The sequence below is a fragment of the Mytilus californianus genome, unplaced genomic scaffold (assembly GCF_021869535.1).
Source record: "Mytilus californianus isolate M0D057914Y unplaced genomic scaffold, xbMytCali1.0.p SCAF_20, whole genome shotgun sequence".
NCBI lineage: Eukaryota > Metazoa > Mollusca > Bivalvia > Mytilida > Mytilidae > Mytilus > Mytilus californianus.
The window spans coordinates 2824224-2846980 of NW_026262669.1; the positions used below are offsets into that span (position 1 = coordinate 2824224).

Genomic DNA, 22757 nt, shown 5'->3' on the forward strand with positions numbered 1-22757 from the left:
TTATACTCCATCGATCAAAGTTAAAGGAATAAATTTGATAAAGGTCATATTTGGCCCCATTATTAAGTTCAATTATTCAGGAGAAAAAAATGTTTCAAAATGACGAAAAGGCATGAAAGAAAATGTTATTCTACAGCGTTGATTTGTACATCCTAATTAAGGCCAACGAATGAAGATATTTGTGCAATATGACAAAATTGCCCAAATTTTAATCACATTTAGGCATAGGAAACATATCTGGGGCGCAGGCTTTGCCAAACTAACTAATATAGTCAAAGATTTGAAATGTTCTAGGAAACATTACTCGAAAAGATATTTTATGTCGATAAATGTAAATGTTCCTGTGTTTATTTAATTTTCGTTGAAAATTAAATTGAGTGCTACTTTTGACGTCACAATTTTGTTATTGTATTAGCTATATTGGTTGCTAATCTGGTCAGGAAATTATAATTCGAAAGTAGTGCTACAAACAAGAGCTAATTTGGGGTTTGATCGAACCTACTATTTTGTCTGTCTGTTTAAATCCCTGTTAGTCACATAGAACTCCTAGCATTGTATTGTATATACGCATCTCTAGATTTCAAATGCTTACTAATGAGCGTTTCTGATTTAGATTAATCAAGAAATTCTCGATAGATAAGAATTCCAAAAATCGCTTTAAGATGAACACAATTTCATCGATTGTTATTTCATTAACCAAGTATACGATATAATACACATAATATAACATCACATATTTTAATTCAATATTTGCAAGACTTATCTGTCATATATTCATCTATCTGTGTTCTTAAATATTATATCTCTTTCTTACAACACTGTACCTAATTTATAATGAATATGTGCCTTATACGAAAATAAACGTTCCAGCTGAATATAAATCCACATAACATGCCATAGACTCATGACATTCGTCAAGTGCTGATTTAATTTACCAGTTAGGGTCAATACATAGAGGACTGTAAGTTCACGATGATATAATCAGCTCATATACCTCGTTGATAACATAAACAATTGTGTAGAATCTACGGTTTAGACTCAATCAATCAAAATTGACCACAGATACATTTGGCTATCTGTTAAAGTTCGTTTTCGTCATAGAACTCTAAACAGTCCATTATTAGCTCAACAAGCACAAAAATGTCAATATTCACCTCTGAAGCTAACAAAACCTTTAAATAGACTTATTAAGAAGGGATATAGTTACGATACTGTTGTCAGGTCATTAAAGATTGCATATTTTGGCGTTAATATTGATTCACTTATAGGGTCTTGGAATCGGCACTAAACACATTTATTTAAAAACCAGTTGTTGGCATGACACGGGTTATGTTCTTCTCATATATGTTATGATGGTATGATACTAAACCCCTAACGGGAAGGATTGTGCCTGATATTCATATGATGAAGACATAATCTTTCAATCAGTTTAATTGAAGTCTGCAGCTGGCATGTCAGTTAACTGCTAGTAGTCTGTTGCTATTTATGTATTATTGTCATTTTGTTTATTTTCTTTGGTTACATCTTCTGACATCAGACTCGGACTTCTCTTGAACTGAATTTTAATGTGCGTATTGTTATGCGTTTACTTTTCTACATTGGCTAGAGGTATAGGGGGAGGGTTGAGATCTCATAAACATGTTTTACCCCGCCGCATTTTTGCGCCTGTCCCAAGTCAGGAGCCTCTAGCCTTTGTTAGTCTTGTATTATTTTTAATTTTAGTTTCTTGTGTAAAATATGGAGTTTAATATGGCGTTCATTATCACTGAACTAGTATATATATTTGTTTAGGGGCCAGCTGAAGGACGCCTCCGGGTGCGGGAATTTCTCGCTGCATTGAAGACCTGTTGGTGACCTTCTGCTGTTGTCTGTTCTATGGTCGGGTTGTTGTCTCTTTGACACATTCCCCATTTCCATTCTCAATTTCATTGTATTTACACATAGGTAAATTCCGAAAATTGCTTCGGTCAAACACAATATATCAAGTGTATATTCCATCAACCAATTATACTATTTAATATACATGCCAACAAATCTTGAAATTGATTTATTTACAGGACTTGTTGGTGGAGGTCGACCATGGTGCACATGCAGTTTGAAATGTGCTCCAGGACAAATAAAACTCAACAAGAACTGTAACTTGGCACCTCTTCTTCCTGGTAGATTGAATACTTGTTGTTCCTTATTGCCATGGTGGGTAACCAACCAAAATTACGGTCTTTCACTTGGTGGAGCTGGTCTTATTGGTGGTGGAGGTATTGTCGGTGGTGTAAGTGGTATTTTAGGAGGTGGTAGTGGACTTCTTGGTTCCATTGGTGGTATCGGAGGTCCAATCGGTGGTGTTGTCAGAGGTTCTGTTGGTGTCATTGGAGGAGGCAGCAGTGTTGTCAGTGGACCAATTGGTAAATGAGGATGTTATTAAGTATTTGAAATGTAAGTTTGTATTTCTTGTATATATATGTTCTATGACATTTATTATTTCCTCTGTGTATTGGCTGTGTACGTACATCGTCAATCATATATACCTTGAGCAAGATATTTTGCTGGGCATGCATACGCTTGAATACGACGTTCGAAGAATACAATTGTTGTACAAAAACCGTTGTTTTTTTTTTTCTTTCTTTGGCAAAATAAAAGTAGTGTAAGTGAGCTTTCCACTTCGGGATTTTTTTTTATGAAACCTCATGTAGAAGTCTACATGGCGTTCCTTGAAACTGTGTATAGTCCGCTACACATGCAATTAAAGAAACTCTGAGCAATGTATTTTGCTGTTCATTATGAAGGAGAGAATCAAGTGTTTTCTGTCTTGAATCTATTAGATGATTATTATGTGGGCATTGCGTGATCTATGTGCTGTTTAATTAAATTCGCTGCAGAATTAACACTATATATTATAACGTCTAAATGTTAACATATAGTACACAATCAGATATATTTGTTGTATCACACATATAAATGGACCTTCACTTAAACATTGTTGCCTTTTGTAGTTTAGATTAGTTATATCGATATGCTGGAATTATTTACTAACATTTTAATTGGTGTATCTTCTTATTGTAGGTAACACAAACACGAAGAAAAACTTGAAATGAAATGCTTGAAATTAGTAAATTTGTTTTATAAATATAATCACAAACGGATTGTCATGCTTGTTTTTTTTTTTTTTACAATCACATTTGATTGTTGGCTGTGTAGTTTATATTCTGTTATTTTTACCAGCATTCTACATTAAGTTACCCAAACCTAAATGTTGTGCTGCTAAAAGGAAACCACACCCTGCTCTACTTGAATTTAGTTTTCTTGTGTTTAGGTGTGAACACAACATTGTTTAGCTGAGGAAAACATAGATCTGAACAACTTTGTTATAAGCAATGTTAGTGTGCATAGTAAACATGGTACATAATTGATTAAAAAGTTGAACTTAGAGATGAAAATGTTGGTTTTTTTTGCGTCCTTTAGTTCATTTTGCTCTTCAACTGATTCAGTTCTTATACAGCCTTGGCTTTAAAATATTCGGATTTGAGAGTTTCTGATGAAGGTTAATCAAGAAAATTGGAATTGATAACGTGGTGTTTTCATTTTTTTTTGCAAATAACATCTTTTTTTAAAACACAGACACTTTGGTTTATTTCATTTAAACTCTTTTTTTTTTCGATTTACCCGTCCGTGCACTGTCTTATATATTTACAAATTACTTCAGATTAAATTACCATCAGACTATAACAAACAGATTTCCATGTTTGTTTTTGTTTACAATCACATTTTGTTTTTGGTTGTGTAATCATCATTTGGTTAATTTGACCTCTACATTTTGAAGATGTTGTACGTCATGGGTAAACAAAAACTGAAAACGACGAAAAGACAAACATCATTATACATTTAGTTACCAAAGTCTAACAAACACATGGGTTGATTTGTTGTGCTGAAAAAAAGGAAAGCACATCCTGCTCTGCTAGAATTTAGATTCTTGGGCCTAGGGGTGAACGCAACATAAAACTAGCCAAGGAAAACATAAAACTAAACTACCTGGTTATAAGCCATGTTAATGTCCATAGTAAAACATGATACATTATTAATGAAACATGCTTACTGATAATAAAAGTTAGCGGGGTAAGTAAGCAAATCATTAATAACAAATATAATATAACTTGTTAAATAATTATATAAAAAAAAGTGTCAAAGTATCCCATTTTACTTCTAGATATACACGTACTTAAACAATATTAAGATTTTACCAATGTGGAAAACTAATTAAATCCAATCATACATTGAACTATCGCAGGCAATTATTGTATTGTATACACCCATGAATGGTATAAGACCATACGTTCTCCTTCGTGTTTTTTAATATCTTGGTGGGTGGGATGCAGTGTCATTGACATATCCAAAACCGCTTATTTTCAATATTTTAATGTTGATCATAACAAAACTTTTGTTCAATTCCTGTAATCAAATGTTTGTTCTTTTCATTAAAAAAGTAAAAATCAAAGATAATCGTTAAAGGGCGTAGACATTGACGTGTGTGAGAAACGTTATATAATTCGGGCATCGTTTTAACTAGATATCGTTCCAGCGAGTCGTTTTATTACGGAAAAATACTTGCATGACATACAGCCAAAAGTAACGTGTTTAAAGATCTTATAGCTTAATGTCGCGCTAAGAGTGTAATCCCTCGAAACTGTATCGGATCACCGCAACAATCTAGAAATATTTTGTGATATTAACAAAGTACCATGATACAAATTGATGAAAAGTTTACTGAGAAAAAGGCTAGGTGCGAACGTAACATGAGACAAAATGAAGGAAATCGTCCTAAACGGTTTACGTACAAATTAACAAGAGTAGCAATATCAATACTTTACCTCCATGCTGTATTACTTGATGTGTTTAAGACGATCGGATATATAGATAAATTGAATGAATGATTGCTTACATCCAGTGGCGAACATTACATGCACGATTGTTTTACAAACTGGTAAACTATTCCTTTAAATTTTCTCGTTTAAGAAATCGAATGACGCAGTTTTGACTAAGAAAAATCTGTGTTAGGTAACTGTATCTATATTGTAAAAAACTAATAACTATGAAATTGGTTTCCAAAATTGACAATTAATTTTTCTTATATTCTTCCATTTTTGTGTCTAGGTAACTTTTGTTGTCACAATGTTTAATAAATGAAATATATCAGATTTTTTAAATTTTGATCGTTTTTTGTTTACCTGTCGCATGTATAAATCTGTTTTAAACCACCTCAACTATGGAGTGCACTGATAAATACAAAAAATATTGTGATTGATGTTTCAAACTATATTAGATTTTAAAGTTTCTAAATTTTCCATTTGGCTATGCACATTTTGTTATTGCCAAATATATAATGCTCTAAAGGCCTGTCATAAAAAAAGGAGGATCACAGTTCTTTTTAGTTGAATTAATTTATGTGTCAAGTATACCTTTGTTAATATAGTTCTAAATTCTTATATCAATGGGAAATCTTTTTACAGTTTTAGAAAAAGGTGATTTTGGTAAAAATGGCAGTTATCTTAAATCAAAGAGTGCTCAAATCGATGTAGTCTAGATTTGGTGTAAATAATGAAATGATTGGATTATCAATGGAATTCACAAATTTTATTTGTTTATACCGACATTTCTTAAAAAAAAACACCAAACTGACTGCCAGTCAATCCTTATATCAAACTAAGTTTCCCGTTTCAATTGTGCCTTAGGTATGGTATTCAATTAAGAACGTGTTGAATATCTTTTGTTTTTTTTTTTTATTTTTGGAGTTATTTTAATACCTGAAATTGTGTACAGATTTAAGTTGTCTTTTTTAGTTAACAAATTGACCTGCTGACTTGTTAAACATTTTATACCCATTAGTATATCTATGTACATTTAATGTATATCGAATTTGTGAATATTCGGCCATGTAATTCCTTTTATCAATAAGTCGGTTATATATATTACATAATTACGGTTTTGAAAAGTATTCGTTTTAAAATTTCATATGTTACCATTATTTCACTCTTGATAAACGATTTAAAATAAAAAAGATGTTTTTTTCAAAATTAATACCAGAGTGAGAAAAAAGTCAAATTTTCAGTTTTTCTTTCTTTGTACTAGGACTATACACTTTTTCTTTGTTCTAACAAAGAGTGAATGGCATCTATTTGATGATAGACCGAAATAAGATAGATCTGTACATCTACATAATAAATACTCGTTATCAATTACTACGTCAGTGATTTACTGTGATCAGGAGAGCTGAAACTTAAACGCATAATGGTTAAAGCTAGATACTGAAGAAGGACCAAAGTAGAACAACCAAGTCCATGTTTAGTCAATTTTCCCTGAGGACGTTGGAATAGATGTTTCTTACAATCTTCTCAAAAGTAGAATGGAGAATTTAAGATAGGAACATATAATAAATCATGTCAGTACCAAAACATTGACTACAGATCCGATTATACCCCGGAGAGTTAGATTATTCTAGCAGGTGCATATGAGCCATGCTAGTAAAAAAAATAAACATTTTAGAAAAATAGTCTGTCGGAAGCGATTTTGTAGAATTACCTTTATCTGGAAGGCTAACACGTAACATAAGAAAGCCAGGGATTCGTAAATACAGAAATAAGAGCTAATTGATAAAAAAAAAAAATCATTAAACGAAAAAAATAATATAAAATGAAGGTGTGTGGTATGATTGTTAATGAGACAACTATCCAATGAAATTCAAATGAAGTGGATGTAGACAGTCATAGGCAACCGTACGGCCTTCAACAATAAAAAACATACCGAAAAGTAGGCCATGAAAGGCCCCGACATGAAAACACATGAAATAATTAAGTTTGTCTTATGTCAAATTTGCCTAAGGAAGTTGAAACATTTTAAATCTTTAAAATTTTCATATATGAGAACGTAGAAAAGTTGTTAAAAACATTTAACATTAACGATACAATTTCAACACCCTACACTCCCAATGGGGAAAAAATCAAATATGTTTAGGGGTTCCATTTTTAAAACGTCATGTGCAATGTATAAAATCGTCATAAAAAGACAATATCTGTTTAAAAATTATACTCATTTGACATGTTTGAAGCACTTTCCTTCATTGATTTTTTGCAGGAACGCATAGAGCAAACATTTGAAAAACCCAAAAAAGAACTGACGAAAATAGATGTATGACGAAACGAACCCTAACATAATAGCCAAATCAATGATTGTTCTTCGTTTCCATTTCTTGACACAGTAATGCTGTTGTGGGCTGATCATCAAATCCTAAAAGTTTATTTCGAGATTGATGTATGACGATAGTGTTTAATAAATATCGTTAACACTTACTTACCTCAGACATTAAATGAGAAATCTGTTTTCACATATTTCAGTTCAGAACAATATCTATCATGGTCACGCACACTTTGCTGATGTAATTTAAAAGAGAAAACACAAACAATAAAAAACCAATGCATCTACTGTTAGATATTTTCTTGTTGTTTTTGACAATTTAATTATTTTTTTTTATTTGTTTGCTTCAGTTGCTCTACGATAGCTTTAAGATAATATGTGTAACGTGCTCTCTTTCTAAATTTCTAGTTCAATGTATAAAACACATCAAAGATATTATACTGAGCTTATAATCCCCAGATGATATACGATTTGTGTGACAAAAACTGCGGTTTTCAAAAAATCATTGTCTTTTTTAATAAAATTAGAAAGCGCTGTAGTTAAACATTTTGTTCAATAATTGCGTTATTTTTGGAGGTTAGATCTATACCAAAAAGCTAAATCCAAAACAGAAAGTCCTTAATAAAATGCCAAAATCAAAAGCTGAAACACATCAAAAGAATGGGAAACTACTATCATATTCCTGACTTGGAACAGGCATTTCCTTATGTAGCAAATTGTGGAATAAACCTGGTTTTGTTGCTAACTAAACTTCTTAATTGCCTGACAGTCACATAAAGTCCTTAATATTGACAACAATGTGTGAGGAAAACAAACAGACATAATAGGTAAAAATTTCAAAATTTGGGGTACAGCAGTCAACATAGTGTTATAATCTTGATCATTATAAAAACAAAGAAATATATCAACAAAAACAACGATATGGGAATAGACACTCTATAGACAAAGTGCATCAGCAAAAACTAATACAAAAATGACCATAGCACAATAATACAACGGAGGGATGTATAAATATCGAGCCATGCCAAAAGTATATTACCAAAAATAGACTAACCATTAAAGGTTAAAAATATGCAAGGACAAACAAAAATAACATTATAACACTAAAGTAAGGTAATAAACATCGTCAGTACCTAGAATCTATACTTCAACCATCATGTATTATTTGTTGAATATTTATCAACAAGGTCTTGGTATCTTCTGATGAACTCTATTAGAAAAAGGACGAGTCGTTCTCTGACATATCCATTGTTCATCAACTTTCTGCTCAGACACTGATGACGTTTAATAACGTCTGAGTAGTCGATTCAAGCTCTTGAATACTGAATGAGTTGGACCATGCATATATCATATGCAGTTGAAATTGGTATATGGCTGCTAAGGTAGGGGAAATTTATAATTTAAAATTAAAATAGTCTCGTTTGTTACAGATTCTGGTACTGAGATGACCGCTTGTCTCTTTTTTAAGGTATCAGTCTAAAAATGTGGCGTAGAAAAGCTGTGTCTGTTGTTTCTTTTATTGCTAGCTCTGAAGTATATATAAATGGAAGAAATCAGAAAAGTCTGGATTGTTAAACGAAAAACATCATCAATATATCTGAATGTGAAATTAAATTATCTTACTTCTTTGATTTTCTTATTTTCGACAAGTGCCTGAAGGAACGTCGACTCATATAAAAATAAGAAGAGGTCGACAAGAGAGTCGCACAGTTTCGTTTCCATAGGAATAACGACAATTTATTGACAAAGTCCACCTCCAAATTCAACAAATATTTTGTCAATAAGAAACTTTAGCATACTGATCATTGTGTTTACTATTAACAAAATATACCGTATGATATCCATAAGCAATACATAGATAGTGTATGCTACTATCTGTATATTAAACAGCAATGTGGATTATTTCTTTTAAACGATTTTTCAATTGCAGATAAGGGAATAGTGGTATACAAGGTTGAAAAACACTCACAAGTTTTGATAGAAATAATTTCAGATCGAGATTTAAAATTATCCAGAAAGTCTTTAAGGGTTTTTATAATCCACAAACTGTTAAAACTACTACGCGAGTAAACAGTTTTACAGTATTTCTAAAGACCCTTGATGAAAGGATCGATGACCAAGTGCCATTCATTATTTTTAAAAATGCCGAATTTTTGTTCATAAAATTGAAAAGCACACGCTGTAATTGATTCAGACGAGTATCATGCATTAGTCGTGTTAGTATAGCACCAGTTTCAAGGATCTTTAACACTTTTTATAATTCAATGAATTAGAAAATTGGAAGACTCGACATTTTTCAATTGATTGCTTAGTAATTCATATATCCAGCAATGTAAAATAACACTCATTTTACATTTTAGTCAAGGATATGGTATTTTTGAATCAATTTGTTTGTTAAAGTAATATATTAATGAAATAAAAAAGAAAACGCTTCTTTCTATGAAAACATATAATCTGATGCATTAGTGAACATTGGCAGATTGTAACCAAAACATTCGAAATCCGTGGATATGTTAAAAGCCGCAATCATGTTGAATTAATGCTGGAAATCCTATATGAAGTTAAGAATATAAATCCAGTTTTTGAAATTACATTTTACAAATGTTTGATGTTTATTTGAATACAAAAATGTATTCAATTTGCCTCTCTGGATGAGTTCATATTAGTTCAAATGAGTACTAAATATATAAAAAGTATGGGTATTTGTAATCATGATTGATTGACATTATTTATTTATACAGATGTGTAATCAATGTTTAAAACATCAATATTATTTATTTTGTAAAAATATTTCCTTTCTCTATTGGTACTGAACACGTTTACCTAACAACAAAATTATTTTCATTTACCTGTGTTTAAAGTTATTGCAAATGGCTGATATTTTTGTTCGAGCATATTGTTTTTCTTTAATTGTTTAACATTTCTTACCGATATAACATGTTACTTTTATTATTTTACCCTTACTTTATTTATTTTGTATTTACATTGTGTCATAGGTCAAATTTTTTTGTTCAGTGTATGTTCAATGGTGTTAATATGTCCTTTGATTGAGTTCAGCTATTTCAATTGATATTTTATAGTGTGTCTTTCTATGTTGTGATGTTACAATATTGTTTCAGAAAAAAGGTAAAGGTTTGGTACCATTAAAACGTTTAAACAAGCTGCATTTGTTTGCACCTGTCCTAAGTCAGGAATCTGATGTTTAGTAGTTGTCGTTTGTTGATGTGGTTCATAAGTGTTTCTCGTTTTTTATATAGATTAGACCGTTGGTTTTCCCGTTTGAATGGTTTTACACTAGTCATTTTTTGGAGCCCTTTATAGCTTACTGTTCGGTGTGAGCCAAGGCTCCGTGTTGAAGACCGTACTGTAACCTATAATGGTTTACTTTTATAAATTTTGACTTGGATGGAGAGTTGTCTCATTGGCATTCATACCACATCTTCTTATATCTATTTAAGAATTTTTTATTTCTATAGCGTTGATTCTTGCACCCCAAAAAAGGCCAACAAATTACGATTTTTGAGCAATTTGACAAATTTCACTCACATTTAAGCACAGGAAACATAGATCGCAAGCTTCGCCACACTATCTTTTATAGTCAGATATTCAAAATGTGGTATCAAACATTATTGGAAAAGATCTTTTTTGTCGCCGCATGTGCTCTATGTTTCCCGTCCAAGAAATCAATGTAAATTTGTCTGTATTCATTTCATTTTCGTTGAAAATCAAATTGAGTGCTATCTTTCACGTCATGGAAAAATGCAAGTACATGTTATATAGTTATTGTATTAGCTATATTCATTGTTATACTGGTCAATAAATTTTAATTCGAAAGTATTGCTAAAACTATGGGCTAATGTAGGGATTGATTGAAGCTACTACTTTGACGATCCATTTAAAACCCTTATGGTCATAGAACTCCTAACATTGTATTGTATATACGCATCTTAGAATTTCAAATTCTTACTAATAAGCGTTTCTGATTAAGATTAATCCATACATTCGCAATAAAATTTCGAACATCGCTTTTAGACGAACACAATGTTATCATATACTCAGAGTAAATAACATAATTTTAACAGTATGATAATAGCATTAAACTTACGTGAATTCCATATTTTCCGAAATGATGCTTAGCGGGCTGATACGAAAAATTTATAAACTGCTTCCGGCTATTGTCGCATGCCTTTCCGTAACGTTATCGCATGACATTCCGACGTTACTCGGCAAATTCTGGAAAATACACCTCAGTGGTACGTTTTCAGTGAAAAAAAAAAACATAGCAAAGTAGGATACAAAACAAATATTAGGAAACAGGAAAATATATTATGTAAAATACAAAACAAAAAGATACAAAAAATGCATTCTAAGTTTCCAGCATAATTGAGCAAGTTACTTTACAAATGTTGACTTTTCCAAACAGTGTTTGCTATTTTTTGTCTCTTTTGTTTCTATTGTCAATATACAAGTATACTATACTGTTGTTTTTCTCCTCTGTTGAGGCATACGATAGAAATATTTCTTATCGGATGTATTGCATTTGGCGTCCGTCGTCCGTAAACCTTTCACTTTTTAAACTTAAAAAACCACTTGAAGGATCAATATATTTAACTGTTATGTTTCTTTATTGTTGAGGCATATGATAAATAGATCATAACATGTTATTTTTCATATCAGATGTATCATCATGTAGTCCTCGAGCCTCGTTCCCACAATGCAATAAGTTTCCATTTGCATGTTGGAATATTTCACAAAAAGAAACAGAAAACCAACACAATAATCTAACTTAAATATTGAGTGACCTTCTTTTAATTTAATATAATTGTCAAGTTGTCTTTCACTTTTACAGGTACATTGTTTCTCTGATGCTGATAGTCAAAGCCAGCCAATATTCAGCCAAGGCTCGGAGGCTTCCGTCTGTGGCATTGGAAAACTTGAGCAGCTTAATACTTATCTGCAAATATCAAATGTTTCTCTAATAAAGGAAAAGACAATATCTTTAAGCACTTCCTGTGAGAAAACAAGAAAACAGTATGTTTCCAAAGCATTGGAGTGCCTTACTATTATTTGCAGTACAATATGCTCAGGTGAAGGGGAAGAATTTGAAAACATGGTTTTACAAACAACACAAACTCTTCTAAATGACAAAGGTTAGAATTTAAACTGTAAATATGGCAGTTAAACATGATTCATTAAAATCTTTAATTAAACAATTGTCCCTGAATACAGAACAAATCAAATGGAAATTAGCCTCCTAAAAGTGACCTATATGTACTTACATCCACTTAATTTGAAATTTTGTGGAGAGATGTATCATTGGCAATCATACCACATGTCCTTATTTTTATATTTTTGAATTGTACTTGATGTATGAAACGTTACTTTGATAATATTTATATACAATTAAAAATATTGTTTTCCTAGAACTCTATTTCATATATCTAAATGCACCTGTAATAAAAAAATTATGGACTTTTGATGTGATCGATTTAATGTTGATATTGCCTATATTGACCTCGGCTCAGTCTCAGTCAGTGTTGGTTCTTTATGGTGAATCTCACACCATATATGTATACATGTATATAATATTGACTCACATTTCTAGAAGTTATCTATTTTTACTATTATAGATTACAACATTAGATCAAACTAGCCTTATACTGTAGGAAGTATATTTACAAGCTGAGTCTTGGACTTTACAGAGGCAAATACTGTTTATGATTTGCAAGGACAGGATTTTTGTAGAGATTAAGGAAGTAAGATATTTTTTTTGGGATGTCCTACAGAAATAGAAAAAAAATATCTTTTTGGAACTAGCTGCTTTGTGTGAAATATACATATATATATATATATATATATATATATATATATATATATATATATGCATCTGTCAATACGTTAATGTGTTTGCCATGAAACACTATTTATTTTCCCTAATTTTTATACAGTGCTCAATTGGTCTGTTTTGGTTTTTATTGAAACTTAAACAGTTTTTTTTTTTAATTTACAAAAATCATTTTTATGGGTCAATTAGCAAAGAACAGATTCTTTTTTTGTGATTTGTTTGTTTGTTTTTGCCAATACCAAAATATAGTAACCGGAATTAACAGATCTTATTACAGATGTCACATTAGTGACAGGTAAAAATTTACCTTCTAGTTTTACAGTTCTAGTTATACATAAATTACCTGGCAAAATAATAAAAAAACATTTTACTATATCACTTTTTTCAGTTATTAATGTGGCAGCCTGGAAGTTCAATAAGGTCAAGCACCATACAAATGATTTTTGAAAAGTAAGAGATTTATTTTGCCTTTTTAAAGTAACCTGTTTGTCAAGTTCTGTTAAAAAAACATGATCAGAGAGAATCTGATGAAGGGTGAAGGAAAAAATCAAGAGAAGCAAGAATTTTAAAGTTTATGTTAGTAAGGTTGCTATGGTGATATACTGACCATAGTATATTCTATATAACTGTTAATCAGTATTCAAATATGCATCTGTCTAAATATTGTCTATAAAAAAAAAGACATTTCATTCATAGATATCTTTTTGTATATTTGTACTTTTTCATTCATATAAATTACTTGATTTTTTGAGAAAAAAATATGTTACATTAGTAACAATTTGTTGTTATGCACACACAATTAAGACATTCCTTTCATTTTGATTTTTTTTTCTTCAAAAATTTAATACAAAACAGTGATCTGTATAACTACTGATCGTTTGTATGAGCAATTGTTAAAAAAAAGAAAAAAAAAGATCTGGGTTGTATTGGCTCAATTTGACCAAATACCAACTCATGCTATTTTTAGCATGATTTTTAATGGGTCATCCATCGAGACCCCACTTATTTTATTTTTTTTCTAAATTTATTCATGATATGAGACTTCTGTAGTGAACAAAATATCAATTCCAATTTGTGTTGACAAATTTTGGTAAAATTAGATTAAATTATGCCAAAAAATGCAAAATTCTGAAAATGTAGATTTTCTGAAATTAGCACATGTTCGTGGGATTTTTTCTTGACAATGTGTTAAACTTGAATGAATGAGATGTAGTAAAAATATTACCAATAAAGTATATAATGCATGAATGGGAATACATTTCCTTCAATATTAAGTTGTTTGGTTTTATTTGAGACTGGAAAATGGTCCATTTCATTTAATAAATGGTCTAAAACAGAGCCGAAATTGAATGGTTCCCGTAGCCATGGTAACGCACAAAGCTTTTCCAAAAAGTTTTTCGTCCAGTAATGTTTTATGATGAGATGAGTAATCTGACAAAGTACGACTGTATTCTAAGAACATGCATTTCCAAGCTCCTATTCAAATAGTATGGTCCTTACAGAGAATTGGTATTAAGATTTTACGGAACACTTCAGCTTCTCCGACTTTGTTATTAGAAGGTGTGCTTGCCTTTGTCCGAGCAGACTTCTGTTGGTGCCTCCGCTTTGTAACAAGGTGTGAAATTAGGTTGTATAGATGTTCCCCTCCATAGTATTTGTCTGAAGTCAGATTTAATTACTGGACCAGGTGTTGTGGGTGTTCGTCCTAATCGCCCTGTTGAGGGTGTTTCATTATTGCTAGGAACAGAGTGGTTGTTGAACCAATTGTTACCAGTGAACCAGTGGTGGATGTTAAATCACCCGAAGATGATGCTGAACTGTATCCAGCTTGTGGTGTTACAAGGGTGTTGGCAAGAAAAAAAAACAAAATGAGGATTTACAAGAAGACCAGTTTGATTATATGGTATTTTCTGACACTTTCCTTGCCGATATTGACTGTCCTGTGGCTCCGAAAAGGCCATAATAAGACCACCTAGTACTAACAATCATGTAATTATGCCATAGTCAGACGTGAACAGGTATTCATTAGACAAAAGAAAATTTGCGGAATAGCAATATAAAGATCCTGAGGTTCTTCAGCCCCGCAAGAGGGATCAACCACAGGAGGAAGCAGACAAAGTGGTCTAAAATTACTACCATCAACACGGCATTTTAATGAGGAAGTGGAGGCCACCTGATGCTATCCCAGGGAAGGATTGGAGAATGGTATATCAAAGGATGGTGCCTAAAATCTATAGGAAAGAAATTATTGGTTTTTCCAATGACATCCCTTGGCTGGACATTTAGGTGTATGGAAGACTTGCCTTAAGATCTTGCAGCATTTCTACTGGCCCAGACTTACGGATTTTGTCACGCAACACTCCAAATCATGCCATATATATCAGGTTGTTGGCAAGCCTAACCAGAAAATACCACCAGCATCACTTCTGCCAATTCCAGCCTTTCAGCCAAGTACTCATTTATTGCGTTGGACCTTTACCGAAGACCAAGACTGGAAATGCGTATTTATTGACAATCATGTGTACATCCACTCGCTTTCCCGAGGCTATTCTGTTAAGGAATATCAAGAAACCAACTATTGTCAAAGGTCTTATCAAATTTTTTACGCAAGTAGGACTTCCGAAGTCTATATAGTCTGAAAAATGTTCAGATTGTATGTCAGGTTTATTTCAGCAGGTCGTTTATCAGTTAGGGATTGTTCAGTATATATCAAGTGCTTATCATCCAGAATCTCAAGGTGCCTTGGAACATCTCATCAAACATTGGCAATGAATGAAGCACATGATTATAACTTTTTGTCTTCAATTTAACCGGGACTGGGATGATGGTGTTCACTTTCTACTTTTTGTGGTCCAAGAGGCTGTTTAGGAATCCCTTGGTTTTAGTCCCTTTGAGTTGGTGTTTGGTCATACTATAAGGAGACCGTTGAAATTGGTTAAGGAAAAATGGCTTACTGAACAAACTGACTGGAATCTTCAAGACAATGTATCTATATTTAAAGAAAAATTGTATACTGCTTGTCAAATTGCTTATAAAAACTTAAAAACTATGCAGAATAAGATGAAAATATGGTATCATAAAGATGCCAGGGACAGAGTGTTTTAGCCTGTTGATAAGGTACTTGTATTTTTGCCAGCCCCTGAAGATGCTTTACAGGCTAAATACTGTAGCCCTTATACAATAGAGAGTAAAATCAATGGTTTGACTTATATTGTAAAAACTCCAGGTCGGCGTTAACAAAATAGAGTGTTTCAAATTAATATGTTAAAACCGTATTTTGAGCGTACGTAGGAAGGTGAGAGTAAACAAGTTGCAACTTTGACCTTGGTTATATTGGAGAACGATTATAACAAACCAAATATAATTTAATCATCTTTTGATTCAAAGACTATGGAACAAACAGTAGGATTCGAAAATCAAAAATTTTGTCAAATTTAGACTCAAAACTTGTACATATGAATTTCGATCGCAGGAAACAATTGAACACTTTAGTTTTTTCTTTTAAAAATCTTTTTCCAGATGTGCCCAACAAAACCACTGCTGTTTGTCATGTTGTTGAAGTAGGCGATACTTCTCCAATTAAGCAACATCTTTACCGGCTCAATCCACTAAAACTTAATTTTTTGAGACAAGAAATTAAATATATGCTTGACAATGATATTATTGAGCCGAGTAACGGTTAATGGAGCTCTCTTTGTGCCCAAGGAACCAGATAAAACCTTTCGTTTCGTAACTAATTTCACAAAAGTAAATTCAGTTTCAAATTCTGATTCTAATCCGATTCAATGGATAGACAACTGTATTGACAACATTGGACAAGCAAACATTGTGAGCAAATTTGTTTTAATGAAAGGTTACTGGCAGGTACCCCTTTACACAGAGAGCTCGTGAAATATTCGCTATTGTAACACCAGACGGCTTATTTCAGTATACTGTCATGCCTTTTTGGCATGAACAGTTCTCCAGCTAAATTTCAAAAAAGATCAATTTTATAAAAGATTTAGACTGTTGTTATGTTTATATTGCTGATCGTATTATATGTAGTGATAGCTTCGAAGAGCACTTATCACATTTATATGATACTTTTGATAGATTGTCACAATCAAATTTGACTGTTAATCTTGGTAAAAGTGAATTTTGTCAATCGATTATTGATTATTTAAGGCATACAGTTGTCCGAGGTCAAATGAAACCTATTATGGCTAAAGTGGATGCAATTACCAAATTTCCTCCACCTACAAAAAAAAACAACTTATAAGAAATTTAGGCACGATTGGATTTTACAGGAAATTCTGTTCAAATTTTGCTACTGTTGTTCAACCATTGATTCGAAATGATTCTTAATTCATCTGAAACAATTTTGAAAATAGCAAGTCACTTTTAAGTAACAGTCCTGTTCTGATGACCCCAGACCTTGAAAAACACCTTTGAAGTTGGAGCCGTGTTATATGAAGAAACAGATGACAATCTTTAGAAACCTATTTCATATTTTTCTAATAAATTAGATAAACATCAGAAAAAATATTCAACGCCTGAAAAAGAGTGTTTGCACAGTTGTCTACACTTCAACATGTTGATGTATATTTAAAACCCACTATGCATCCTATAAGGATCGAACTTATATTTTAAAAGTTTTATCAACATTTCAGTTTGTATAATATTTCTTGTAAACTAGTGTATAATAAATCTTGTAAAAAATTATCATTGATTTGTGTCTTTTGTTGGCTTCAACTTAAAGGCGATTTCTGGGTGTAACATCAGAATCACCTTCATAGGTTCTTAAATGGTCTTAAATGTACATAATCATATATCGTTAACAAAAAAAGCGACGGTTGATCAATATGTGACCAATTATAATCGTCAAATACACATTTAAGTCATGGTAATACACAATCTAAACAAACTTAAATTAAAAACAACACTTACTTAAACAAACAAAATGAAAAACTTGATAAAGGTGATCTTGTAAAATCAAATTGACGAAAATAGATGACAATGAAATAGAAAAATAAATAAATGATATTGAAAAAGAGCGTAATAAGATATATGAAGAAAAGGCGAAAGGAGCTCGAGTGAGATCTAGAGAAGAATGGGTAGAGTTTGGTGAAAAAAATAATTCTGATTTCGTTGGGTTCGAAAAAAGAAGACAATTTAACAAATCGATAAGTACGCTAAAGGGAGATAATTTCGGATCAAAAGAAACTTCTAAACAAAATAAAAGATTATTATTTAAATTTGTATAATAAAAAAAGTTTAAACAAAGATTTAACAGAAAAATATATCAGTGATACACATCTAGAAAATAAAGTAGATGACAATGATAAACTTATATGTGATGGGAAAATTACAGTGGAGAATGCATACAAGGCATCTATAAAATGTATTTAATAAATCTCCAGGACTTGATGGACCTACGGTAGCATTTCATAGAATGTTTTGGAATAAGCCTAAATTACTACTGGTAAATGTCTTACATACAGGATACGATAGAATATATTCTTAACGTACTAGTATATTAACTTTAATATTCAAACAGGGAGATCCTTTACTTTTGGGAACCCATCGTCCAACATCTATTTTAGATAGAGATTTCAAAATTGTCAAATTTTCTTGTTCAATGTTTAAAAAAAGAACTTCCAAAAAGTGGAAATGAGGATCAAACCGGTTATGTTAAAAACAGATTTATTGGGTTTCATCTAAGACAATTGAAAATGTTAAAGACTACTTAGAAACATAAAAAATGAGGGGGCAATAGTTTTTTTTTATAGATTTTACGAAAGCATTTGATTCTTTAAAGTAGGATTTTAAGCTTTAAACTTTGAACATTTTTGGTTTTAATGAATGATTTATTAAATGGGTTAAATCTATGTATACAGATCGTTCAAACATGTGTTATGAATAATGGGTGGGTATCAGATAATTAAAAGAAAAACACGGGGAATCTGACAAGGATGTCCTTTATCAGCTTTATTGTTTGTTTTGGTTGTTGGAAGTATGGCTCCAAAATTGATAAATAGCAACAAAGTGAAAGAAATCATTGTTTAATTAGAAGAGGGAAGTCACAGCTTTCAAATTTTGCAATTAGCAGATGATATAACATTATTTTGTAAAGATAGACACGATGTAATATCTGCAATGAATGTATTCGAAATGTTTGGCTCGTTTTCAGATTTATTGATAAATACAAATAAAAGCAGAATGATTAATGATCTGGAAATTGAAATCATGTAAAGATAACATTGCCGATATTGATTGGGGAGATAAATATATTAAAGCTTGAGGAGTGTTGTTTGGACGACATAATAAAGAAGAATGCAAAAAACTAAATTGGGATTGTTAACATTGAAAAAAAAAATATAAAAATGTTCAAGAAATGGGAAAAAAGAAATATTTCAATTTTAGGGACAATACTGATTATAAAAGCATTACTCTTGCCTGTATTTATATTCTTGGGAAGCGTTTGCTTAATTCCCGAAAGTTATTTTAAAGAACTAGAAACACGAAGCTGTAAATATATTTGGGATTGGAAGCCTGACAAAGTAAAAAAAAACATGATAATAAGTTCATATGACTAAAGGGGCTTACAAATGGTCGATTTTAAAAGTTATTGTATGTCGCTAAAGGCATCATGGATATATAGACTTGTTAATGATAAACGTTCCAAATAGACGCTTATACCTTTTAAATGTTTAAAGTTTTTTAGTAATATTTTGTTTATATTTAACTTTAATTTAAATTACATAAACCATTTAGAATATTTCAAATGTGTTCCAGAATTTTATATAGAAGTAAAAAAAGTCTTGGATTCTGACGGGGTGAGCACAACAACAGTTACATATATTGATATAAGACAACAAACAATATGGGGGAATAAATTTATTACATTTCACAATAAACTAATCATCTTTGAAATCTGCATTTAGATTGATATTATATACTTAAATGACATTCTGGATGACACTATGTCATTATCAGAAAACTATATTTTAAACAAATTGAAGTGTAAGGTAAACTGGAAGGCTGAAATACATAAATAAAAACAATCTAGTCCACAAGATTGGATTCACGTGGTTAAAAAAAATTTGTCTAAAGTACAGTAAAAGTATAAGTACACATGGATAGATCGTTATTTTGAGACGACTTATTTTTTCAAATAAAATGACGATTCTTCTTCAGTTAGCAATAAAGAAGAATCGTCAATAGGGATAAACAGGTGGCAAAAAAATATAAATGTCTGCAGAAGTTTTGGTAATGAATATACAAAGCAAGAAGACAGAAATATTAAGGGACATGAGATAACAAGTCCAATGTTACCAACAATTAAAAGAAAAATAAGAAAGGAATAATTTTAGTTAGATCAATATCAAATGATGGACGACCTAGTGCCATTCATTACTTTTGTAATGCAGAATGTTTGTTCGTTAAGGGTATGCCTTAGTAACCGCAAACTTTTTCTCTAGTTAAATGTTTCGTAAATTTGCAACATTAAAATGGTAGGGGTCCATGCATCAGGTGGCAAGTCTCTTTGAAATTCACCTTTGTATTTATATCAAGGGTGTTTTTACTTTAAAGAACGGTCACAAACACTAGTAGGCATACGTTATTGTGAGTTGTTGCACATGTTTTCATTTGGAATACCAATGACTGAAACAATGCGTAGTATAAACATAGTAAATCCGACATTTAATGGTTATATTTGTAGCCTGAATGTAAACGAATTGTTTAAAATTTTCGAATAAGTAAAACATTTTGAGCTGCTCAGATAACACATTTATTTTTTCAACCTTTTCCAGTGACGGTTAGAAATTTACAAAATCTTCAAACAAATAGCTTACAGACCTAAGAAAAAAGGAAATATTTTTGACATTTTTTTTTTCTTTCTATAAAATATTTTACAGTTTCTATTTGCATTATTTCTGTGTACACAAGTGAAACTTGTATGGTCTCAATCATACCCGTAGTCAAGTTTATCAGGAAAAGCAGCAAAATTCAGTATGGGACAAATTGACATATCAACACTTTAATACGTAATGTTGGTTTCCCTCCACTAGTCTATAAAATTTCCCTGTCAGCATACGCTAAATTCAATCAGGTGACAGTCTGTCTCACTATTTAAGTACTATCTATGTGCTAATGCAGATTATCTGTTAGCTTAGCTTGTACTAGGATGGATGTGCAGATCATATCTTCTAGACTGCTGCTGTTCATATTTGAAAACAAAAGACAAACAAATAAGTAAATACACTCAATCGATAGCTTAGCACTGAAACTTTATATAAACTTAATTTTCGATCTTTTCAGCTTTTTAATTTTGAATCTTTGAATAAAAAAATGTATTCCCATAATTTAATGCTTGGTGGTGTGACCATTGCACACTTTTCTTAGATGCTCCTGCATCATAGCATCAAACAAATTATGGAATCATAACTTCAAAATAATTATGGATTCCATTGAGGACTACGCCAGAGCATGGGCTAAACGAAAAGAAGTTGAACTGGCAAATTTTGTTAAAAGGGAGCAGAAATGTAAAATACGCTACAAAGAGGAAAAAGTGATCAGTAAGCTTGAGTTTTTTATTGACAACATATTTGTTAAATTTGGAGGTAGACTTTTTAGAAATATTGTCGGCATTCCTATGGGAATGAACTGTACGCCTCTTCTTGCCAACCTCTTCTTATTTTCATATGAGTCGGACTTCCGTCAGACACTTGTCAAAAACAAGAAGATCAAAGAAACCAGATCATTTAATTTCACATTCAGATATATGCATATTGCTCTTTCCATTAGCAGTCTAAACTTTTCTGAATGTATTCCATTAATATATCCTTCAGAACTAGAAATTAAACAAACAACAGACACGGCTTCATCAGTCTCATTTTTAGGCGTATTCCTCAAATTTGACATAAGCGGTCATCTCAGTATCAGCATCTATGACAATGGAGACGATTTTAATTTTAAATCATCCATTTATCTCACCTCAGTATCAAAATACCAACTTCACCTGCATTTGGGATATATATTTCCCAGCTCATTCGGTAACCAAGAGCTTGAAGCTGCTACTCCGACTTTATAAAATGTCCCCAGTGTCTGAACAGAAAGTTGATGAACAATGGTTATGTCAAATAACGTTTCGTCCTTTTTTTTATAAAAAACATTCATCGGAAGTAGCAAAACCTTGTTGATAGATATTCTGTATCAACTCCACATTTAATACTTGATGGTCTTGAAGTATATATTCTAGGTACTGGCGTTGTTTATCATCTAAATTACGTGCTATAGTATACTTTTCTTTATCTTTCTAAATTATTAACCTTTACTATTTAGTTCGGTATTTCTTTGTTTTTGTTTTACCTGTGTAAATGTACATACATCGTCATTCAGATATTCTTTGAGCAACACATTTTGAGTGGCATGTATATCCTTTAACAATAAGAAGTTCGTGAAATAAAATTGTTGTACAAATGCCGAGCAACCCTGTTTGTTTTTCATTGGTGAAAGAAAAGTAGTGTATGTGAACTTAACATTCCCGGATATACTTGTTTATGAAACCTCGTGTAAAAGTAACACCGTGTATTATCGATAGTGCGTACATCGTCCGCTACATATTCAATTCAATGTTGGTAGTAATTAGTTAACGTCTATCTAAAGAGATAACGCCAGCATAACTTGTATACAGTGAAGAAAAGCTTTTAAATATTGAAAATGGACAAATAAGAATTAAACTTCGCCC

The 22757-nt window shown here is 31.6% G+C and overlaps 1 protein-coding gene and 1 long non-coding RNA gene across 14 annotated transcripts in view; both read left to right on the forward strand.

Annotated features, from left to right (window-relative positions):
* LOC127731700 (uncharacterized) overlaps nucleotides 1-22757 on the forward strand; it is a 220832-nt gene that overhangs the window by 110049 nt on the left and 88026 nt on the right. For 12 of the 13 annotated variants that reach the window (XM_052240500.1, XM_052240488.1, XM_052240486.1 and 9 more), the window contains one exon: nucleotides 2058-2288. The exons of the other annotated variant lie outside the window; for it this stretch is intronic. In XM_052240500.1, coding sequence (XP_052096460.1) covers nucleotides 2058-2288 — 231 coding nt within the window. The remainder of the gene's footprint in view (nucleotides 1-2057; nucleotides 2289-22757) is intronic. 13 annotated transcript variants of the gene reach the window in all.
* On the forward strand, nucleotides 2399-3140 carry LOC127731704 (uncharacterized). The gene is made up of 2 exons (XR_007995697.1): nucleotides 2399-2433; nucleotides 3061-3140. It is a non-coding gene; the product is annotated as an uncharacterized LOC127731704 (long non-coding RNA).